Consider the following 9050-nt stretch of genomic DNA (forward strand, 5'->3'; position numbering starts at 1 on the left):
ACCACCCACATGTGCGTGTGTGTGTGTGTGTGTGTGTGTGTGCGCGTGTGTGTGAGAGAGAGAGAGAGAGAGCCGGGGGGGGGATGGTGGAGGAAGGAACAGCAGGTGCTTGACCACAGCTTCTTACAGGGAGGCCCTGGACACCTCTATCTGCTCAAGAACAAGGTGGCCACCTTTGCCAAAGTGGAGAAGGAAGAGGACATGATCCAGTGAGAGGCTGGGTGCCCCAGGCCGGGGAAGGGCTGGAGGCAGAGTCCAGGCCCTGGGTGCCTGTCCCCTGCCACTGGGTGACCCACCTCTCTCCACCAGCTTCTGGAAGCGGCTGAGCCGCCTGATGAGTAAAGTGAACCCAGAGCCGAACGTCATCCACATCATGGGCTGCTACATTCTGGGGAACCCCAACGGGGAGAAGGTACAGTGACCCCCCCCCAAGCCCTACCCAGGCCTCTGGAGACCCAGACGTGGACAGGGTGGGACCTTCCATTCTTCCTGCAGTTGTTTTTCCTTCCCCCTTGCATTCCCGAATCCCTTATGCCTGAGCTCAGCCAGGTTTAGGGGGTCTGAGAGAAGAGGGTGGGCCCTGCTCCCCGTCTCCTCCCTATACTCCTTCACCATCTCTCTGCTTCCAACTCATGGCGTCTTCCTCCTTCCAGCTGTTCCAGAACCTCAGGACCCTCATGACTCCTTACAGGGTCACCTTCGAGTCCCCCCTGGAGCTCTCAGCCCAAGGTGAGTGACCCAGGCTGGGCCTGAGCTCTGGGCCCACTGTGGGGCCACGTCAGGGTGGGGTCCCAGGCTGCCGGCCAGGCCTGAGCCTCCTGCCCTCCGCCCAGGGAAGCAGATGATCGAGACGTACTTTGACTTCCGCTTGTATCGCCTGTGGAAGAGCCGCCAGCACTCGAAGCTGCTGGACTTTGATGATGTCCTGTGAGGGACAGGCCTCTGCCCAGCCACCTTCAGGCCGCTCCCTCTGCACGGGGACCTGGGGCTGGGCCACCTCGTGCTCCCCGGGACTGTTCGGCTCTGGTCTTGCCTGGAGCCACTTCAGGGCACCTCAGACGTTGCTCAGGTTCCCCCCTGGGGCCCGGTCCTCGAGCACCCATGGCCACAGAGGCCGCAGTCCCTGGGGGCCGGGAGGATCCCGCCCCGTGGCCAGTGGATGCCCAGTGGCCAGGCCACCGACCGGCCATGCCTCGCCTGGAGGCTCGGCTTTGGGAATCCCCTCCATGGGGTTCATAGAAATAAGTGCAATTTCTACACCCCCGAAACAATTCAAAGGGAAGCAGCATTTCTTGTTAACTAGTTAAGCACTATGCTGCTCGTGACAGAGCAGGCCCCGCAGCCCGGCAGCCCGTGTGTGTTCAGGACCCTCTCTGCGCCCCATCCCCGCCGTATTCATCACCAGCACCAGGGTGGCCCGTCTGTGTGGGGCCGGCGTTGCCGGGCTACTGAGCCCGGCTCTGTCTACACCGGCTGAGTCTCCAATTGTCTGTGCTCTCACTCCCCCTCCTCCCGCCACGCCCATCCCCGCTTACTCAGACCTCACCGGCATCTGGGCAGCAGGAGGGAATGGTGCACCATCCCAAGGAGGCGCCGCGTTGTGCCCGCTCCCGTCCCCTCCCGAGCCCACCCAGCACTCATTGCCGCTGTTGAGTTCAGCTTTTACCAGCCTCAAACTGGAGGCTTCATCCCAGCACAGAGGCCTGGGGCTTGGCAGGGGCCCGGCTGGGGCAGGCCCAGGTTTCGAGAACCTTCCAGCACTGCAGTGGGCCCCTGGACCCGGCTGAGTGGCTGGTGGACTTAGGGGCTCCCGACTCAGCAGGGAAGCTCCCAGCTTTGTCCAGGGCCGGCAGGATGGGCTCTCATGTATATAGCTGGGGCCAGGGGGCAGGCCCCCCTTGTGCAGAACCAGGGGTCTGAGGGCACCTGGCTGCGTTCCGGCTGAGGGAGGGCTGGGGCAGGGGCCGGGCTCCGAACCATGTACGATACCCCTCATAGTGACCATTAAACCTGATCCTCCACCGTGGCCGCTGCGTGGGTCTGTCCTGTCTGTGCTCTGCAGGGGCCGCCCCAGGCCCCGCATCTGGCCCCACCTCTGAGGCCGCTGCTGCAGGCCCCCTGGCTGGACAGAGTTGGAGCAGGGCCACCCTCAGGGCACAGCTGGCCTGGGGTGGACAGGAGCTACAGGAGGGCGGGGTGGGGGCGGGGCCGTGGTCTCAGAGAGGGGCCTCACCAGGTCTGGAGGGGAGAGCCACGGAGTGACCACAGGACCAGATAGTGGCCACTCCCTCAACCTCTGTTGTCCCCAAGAGTCTCTAGGGTCCAAACTGCTACTGGGTAAAGCCAGGTTGGCCACCAGCTGGTTCCTGCCCTGTGGCTGGGGGACGGAGCAGCAGGTAGAAGCTGGGCTAGGGTCAGGGTCAGGGGGTCGTTGGTGCACAGCCTGGCACAGCCCAGCAGGCTTGAGGCCCGGGGTGCTGAGGGGTCACACAGCCGCCAGCTACCTGCAGCTCTGCCAGGGCTTTCCAGACAAGGTCCTGGGAGGGGCAGGTTTGGTGCCAGTTTGAACGTATAAAGATGTAGGTGAATACCCAGTGTCTGCGGGCTTTCCGTTATTGAGTTGCCCACGGTATCTGAAAGTGACATGTCGTGAAGTCACGGGGCATCTCAGTGTCTTTTCTGCAAAGTTGATGAGACAAGTCGCCACCGCCTGAAATCTGCTGACGCTGCCACGCAGGCCTCGAGGGGTGCTCTTCAAAGTAGGACGGCACGTGAGGCCACCACGTGCCCACACACGTGTTCTTCAAAGGCGTGTCTAACGTCACCTGCAGCCCTGAGCTCAGAGTCCCAGAACAGCCCGACACTCCCGGCCCCACCCTAACAGGGACCTGCAGTCCCAGCCTGTCCAGCAGCGCCTGGGCTGCGGTGCGCCATGCCTGTCCCACACGGTCCGGTCCGGAGGGTCTGCTGGAGCCAGGAAGGCCTGGGGATTTTCTTTTTTTTTGAGACGGAGTCTCACTCTGTCGCCTGGGCAGGAGTGCAGTGCTGCAATCTCGGCTCACCGCAACCTCCGGCACCTGGGTTCAAGTGATTCTCCTGCCTCATCCTCCCTAGCAGCTGGAACTACAGGTGCACGCCACCACACCCAGCTCATTTCTGTATTTTTAATAGACACGGGGTTTCACCATGTTGGTCAGGCTGGTCTTGAACTCCTGACCTCAGGTGACCCACCCTCCTTGGCCTCCCAAAGTGCTGAGATTACAGGTGAGACCACCACGCCAGGCCTGGGGGGTCTTATGTATGGTTCACAAGGTTCCATTACTCACGCTGACCCCGGGGCGGGACAGGGAGGAGAAGCAGGCTCCAGGAGCAGATGGGAAGTGCCAGCCGGGAGGGGGTGGCCCCACGCAGAGGCAGGCTGCGCCAGGGCGGGGGGCCGGTGCCCAGGGGACTTCGGCTACTCTGCGGCACCCACCCTCGCCTCCCTTGAAATATAAAAACAGCAGTAACAGCCAGAAATAGTCGGAGAAGAAATATGAAATACAGGAACGATGAAGGCCTTGAGCTTTTCCAGATTGCTGAGGAAAGTGACAGAAACCGACAGGGAAGAGAGCAGATGCGGGGACATCCTTGGAGCAGGACACTGGCCGGTGACTCCATGAAGAACGTCCCCATCCCGTCTTCATCCCACCACGGAAAGGCCAAGGAAAGCAACAAACAGGTTTCCCTTTTTAATCTGAGACAGGGTCTTGCTCTGTCGTCCAGGCTGGGGCTCACTGGGGCTTTGACCTACTGGGCTCAAGCGATTCTCCCACCCCCTCAGCCTCTTGAGTGGCTGGGACTACAGGCACCCCATGCCTGGCTAATTCTTTTGTGTTCCATGGAGACAGGGTCTCGCTGTGTTGCCCAGGCAAGTCTCGAACTCCTGGCCTCAGGCAATCCTCCTGCCTCAGCCTGTTTGTTACAGCCTTTCTTTGAAGCTAATCTGGTACAGCTCTTAAGTGTGACTGATCAACACACAACCCGTCCAGCCCCAGCCACCCCTGGCAGCTTTTTCTAGGGTGTCTACTGCCCCGCTGTGCTAATCACATGATGGCTTTCCCGGAGGGACCTGATGCTCACGAGGCTTATTGCTAAGCAGAGATGCAACAGACCCAGGTGGGCCACGCATCGCATCGATGTGGAGTGTCTCCCACCACCTGCCTGGACGCATGCTCTACCCAGCAGTCTGGGAACAGCACGGGAGGAGGCCCCACCTGCCCCAGCAACCTGCCTGCCCTGCGCTGGTGGCCGCTCTCAGGTGCAGATGCCCCCACCTGCACGTCCAGGCTCACTACACAACCCAAAGTGACCCGGGCAGCCCCGTGGCCGGACGTGCGCCCGGCACAGCAGCCAACCTTGAGACCTGGGGTGTAGTCTGGGGGGCATGTGGGGACCTCCTGCCAGGATGCAGGAGCGTCTAAGGGCAAGCGGAGGTGTGATTCCTGTCGTGAGCAGAAGTATGTAGACGTAATCACAGTGGTGGAGGGGCTGCAGTGGCTCCCACACCTGCTGTTAGTGTTGCCTCTGGGGGGGGGGGGGGGCAGACAGAAAACCTGCCTCTGAAAGGGACAAGGTGGCCGTGGTGGCTTACTACCCCCGTCCTGGTGCCTGCCGGCAGGCGGTCCCTCCTGCCTACCAAATCGCCCATGTCCCCGTGTGCTCTGTCACCCCTGCTTTCTGGCCTGAGGGCTGAGAAGGGAGGTCTGGAGAAACCAGGAGCTGAGAAGTACCCAAAAACCACCCCCCACGTCCTTCCACCCTCAGGCGCACATGGGACCGTCAGTGTCTCACGCTAACACACCCAGACAGAACCCACCTGAGTAGCCAACCTCGGTCATTCCCAGAACCGCCACTGGGGGCACACGTGCGGCCAGACAGAGGGTGCCCCAAAATCTTGGAGAAAGAAATTGACCTTGGGCCAACAGCCCAGCAGGCTGAAAGTGAAACACCAGCGTTCACCATAGGATAAAAGTAAGACTCAGTCGCAAGTAAGATTCAAAACATTACAAACCAGGCCAGGCGCGGCGGCCCACGCCTGTAGTCCCAGCACTTTGGGAGGCCGACGCAGGGGAATCACCTGAGGCCGGTTCGAGACCAGCCTGGCCAACATGGTGAAACCGTCTCTACTAAAAATACAAAAATTAGCCAGGCGTGGTGGCAGGTGCCTGTAGCGGCAGACACTTGGGAGGCTGAGGCAGGAGAATCACGTGCACCTGGGAGATAGAGGTTGCGTGAACTGAGATCACGCCATTGCACTCCAGCCTGGGCAATAGAAAGAGACTCTGTCTCAAAAAAAAAAAAAAAAAATTACAAACCATAATTCCTCCGCACCCAAAGAACTGTGAGAATCCTGGCCAGCAGGGAAGAGGCCATCAGCAGACACGGAGACTGAGAACGTGTTGAAATGGCAAAGACTGACAAAATTGGTTTTTTAAATTTTACTCATTTAAACTTTTTGGGGGGATAAGATCTTGCTCATCACCCAGGATGGTGTGCATTGGCATAATCCTAACTCACTGTAGCCTTGAACCCTTGAGTTCAAGTGATCCTCCTGCCTCAGCCTCCTGAGTAGCTGACCCCCAGGCAAGCACCACCACCACGCCCGGCTAATTTTTTTTTTTTTTTTTTGTAGAGACCAAGTCTCACTATGTTGCCCAGGCTGGTCCTGAACTCCTGGTCTCAAGTGATCCTCCTGCTCTGGTCTCCCAAAGTGCTGGGATTACAGGTGTGAGCCACCATGCCTGAAGACGTTAAAATAGCTATTACAGTAGTGCCCAACTGAGCCACCGTGAGCACTTAAAATGTTAGAACAGAAAGTCTCAGCAAAGGCTGGGCATGGTGGCTCACACTTGTAATCTCAGCACTTTGGGAGGCCGAGGCAGATGGATCACTTGAGCACAGAAGTTTGAAAGAATCTTGGGCAACATGGTGAAACCTCATTTCTGCTAAAGAAACAAAAATCAACCACTCAGTGCCGCCCGCATGCCTGTGGTCCCAGTTACTTGGGAGGCTCAGGAGGGAGGACTACCTGAGCCAAGGAGTTGACAGCTGCAGTGAGCTACGTTCCTGCCACTGCACTCCAGCCTGCGTTACAGAGCGAGATGCTGTCTCAAAAAACAAAAAAAGAAAAGAAAGCCTCAGCAAATAAATAGAAACGTGAAAAATTTAGAACCAAAAAACACAGTAACCAACATTGAAAAACGAAACTTCGTTGAGCAGACTCAATAGCAGAATGGCGATGGCAGAGGAAAGAGTCAGTGAACTCGGAGACAGATCAGCAGGGATTACCCCATCTGAACAACCAAAAAAAGATTGAAAGAGTAAGTGGGCTGGACGTGGTGGCTCATGCCAGTAATCGCAGCACTTTGAAAGGCCGAGGCAGATGGATTACTTGAGGGCAGGAATTCGAGACCAGCCTGGTCAACGTGGCAAAACCCCATCTCTACTAAAAATACAAAAATTAGCCGGGCGTGGTGGCACGTGGCTGTAATTCCAGCTACTGAGGAGACTGAGGCAGGAGAATCTCGCTTGAACCCAGGAGGCAGCGGTGTCAGTGAACAGAGATCATGCCACTGCATTCCAGCCTGGGCAGCAGAGCAAGATTCCATTTCAAAAAATAAAAAGTCAAAATAAAACATCAAGCAAAACCCAACAGAATTGAAAGAAGTAAACACATTCGCGATGACAGTAGGAGACACCAGCATTCTTCTCAGTAATAGAACTAACGGACAGACGTTCAGCAAAATATAAATATCGATGCCGGCCACTAGACACAAGCACACTTACAGAACACCCCACCCCCCACGGCAGCTCAGAGATTATTAAATGCACACGGAACACACACCGAGATAAACCATATTGTGGTTCAAAAACAAAAAAAAACCTTAGCAAATTTAAAACTATCAACGTTGGCCAGGCACAGTGGCTCACGCCTATAATCCCAGCACTTTTGGAGGCCAAGGGGGGTGGGTCACCTAAGGTCAGGAGTCCTAGACCAGCCTGGCCAACATGGTGAAGCCCTCGCTCTATTAAAAATACAAAAAATATGCGGGCATGGCGGTGGGCACCTGTAATCCCAGGTACTCAGGAGGCTGAGGCAGGAGAATGACTCAAACCTGGGAGGTGGAGGTTGCGGTGAGCCAAGATGGCGCCATCGCACTCCAGCCTGGATCACAAGAGTGACATTCCGTCTCAAAAAAAAAAAAAAATCAAAGTTATAAACCACGTTCTCTGGCCATGATGAGATTAGAAATTAAACTAGAAGTCAATAACAGATATCAGGAAGGTGTCCAATCACTTGGAAATTAACACAATCCTAAATAACATAATCTGTAGATCAATAATCCATAGATGAAAGAGGGAGTTTCATGAAACTTCAAACATATTTTAAACTGAATAAAATGAAAATACAACTTATCAAAAATTGAGATAGCTAAACAATGCTTAGAGGGAAATTTATAGCACAAATGCTTACATTAGAAAAAAAGAAAGCTTCAAGGTAATAGCCTTCTGCCTTAAGAAACAGAAAAGAAGGAGCAGAAGAAAGGAAATACAAGAGCAGGATTAAAATAATTCAAAAGGGAAAAAACATGAAGCAAAAAGCTGGTTCTTTGAACGAATGAAACTGATAGACCTCCGTCTAGCAACACTGGTAAGAGAGAGGGCACATTACCCGGATGAGGAGTGGGGGTCATCACCACAGACCCTACAGCTGTTAGAACCGGGAAGAGCTATGGATGATGCATTCACATAAATTTAGCAACTTAGGTGAAATGGACCAATTCCTTGAAAGCCTTAAACTATCAAAACATTAAACAGGTAACTTGAACAATCCTATAAACCATTAAAGAAACTGAATTTGTACTTCAAAACTTTTCTGCGAAGAAAAGTACTGGCTCGGATGGCTTTACCACCAAATTATACAAAACATTTAAAGAAGAACTTTAATACGAATTCTTCCAATCCCTTCTACAAAATAAAAGGACAGCTTCCCAGACTCATTTTATAAGCCCAGCGTTATCCCCATACAGAAAACAGCAAAAACCCTCCACAGACACACTCGATTCTCATTATCCACGGCAGTGACGTGCTGTGAAGTCGCTGCAAACACTAAATTAGCGAAAACTAAATTATGCTCCTAAGGGAGGTATAAAGTTATGTTCCTACAGGCCTGTGGTCACGTTTTTGTCCAATGATCAATATATCAATAAAACCTCCTTTTAGGGGCCGGGCGCGGGGGCTCGCGCCTGTAATCCCAGCACTGTGGGAGGCCGGGGCGGGCGGATCACGAGGTCAAGAGTTCGAGACCAGCCCGGCCAACGCGGTGAAACCCGTCTCTGCTAAAAATACAAACGTCCGCCGGGCGGGAGGCTGAGGCGGGAGACTCGCTTGAACCGGGGCGCCGGAGGCTGCGGGGAGCCGAGACCGCGCCCGACCCCGGCCCGGCGCCCGCGGAGGCCGGGACCCCAACGCGGCGGCCGGAAACGCGGAGCGGCTGTGACTGGAAAACGGCCGGCGGCCCCGGGGTCACCTGACTCGGACCTGCCGGGCGGGGCGGGGCAAAGTCCGGCCCGGGGCGCGGACGCGGGGGCCGGGGTGCAGCGCGGGCGGCCTTGGGCGGCCTCAGTCCGGGTGCGGCCCCGAGCCAGGTGCGCAGCGCGGCGCCCGGTCCCACCCGGGCAGGGAGAGGCCGGACCAGGTGCGCGGACGCCGGCGCGCCCGAGCGCAGCCTCCTCCGCTGCTTCCGAGGGGCGGTCAGCCCAGGTGAGGCGCCGGGGGGCTGGGGGGTGGGCCGCCCTGGTCTGGGGGGCTGTTCTGGTCTGGGCGGGCTGTTTTTGCCTGTGGGGCTGTTCTGGTTTGGGGGATCTGTTCTTGTCTGTGGGGCTGTTGTCTGCGGGGGCTGTTCTGGTCTGCAGGGTCTGTTCTTGTCTTGGGGGCTGTTTCGGTCTGGGGGGCTGTTTTGGTCTGTGGAACTGCTCTGGTCTGGGGGGCTGCTCTGGTCTGGGGGG

The 9050-nt window shown here is 56.4% G+C and overlaps 2 protein-coding genes across 9 annotated transcripts in view; one reads left to right on the forward strand and one right to left on the reverse strand.

Annotated features, from left to right (window-relative positions):
• NSMF (NMDA receptor synaptonuclear signaling and neuronal migration factor) overlaps positions 1 to 2026 on the forward strand; it is an 11602-nt gene extending 9576 nt beyond the window's left edge. For all 8 annotated transcript variants that reach the window (XM_017505478.1, XM_037730292.1, XM_017505480.1 and 5 more), the window contains 4 exons: positions 130 to 209; positions 310 to 412; positions 654 to 729; positions 834 to 2026. In XM_017505478.1, the coding sequence (XP_017360967.1) occupies positions 130 to 209; positions 310 to 412; positions 654 to 729; positions 834 to 931 (357 nt within the window). In that variant the 3' untranslated portion in view covers positions 932 to 2026. The remainder of the gene's footprint in view (positions 1 to 129; positions 210 to 309; positions 413 to 653; positions 730 to 833) is intronic.
• C8G (complement C8 gamma chain) overlaps positions 1 to 9050 on the reverse strand; it is a 618926-nt gene that overhangs the window by 128885 nt on the left and 480991 nt on the right. The gene's annotated exons all lie outside the window — the stretch shown is intronic.

Source organism: Cebus imitator, unplaced genomic scaffold (assembly GCF_001604975.1).
Source record: "Cebus imitator isolate Cc_AM_T3 unplaced genomic scaffold, Cebus_imitator-1.0 Scaffold339, whole genome shotgun sequence".
Taxonomy (NCBI): Eukaryota; Metazoa; Chordata; class Mammalia; order Primates; family Cebidae; genus Cebus; species Cebus imitator.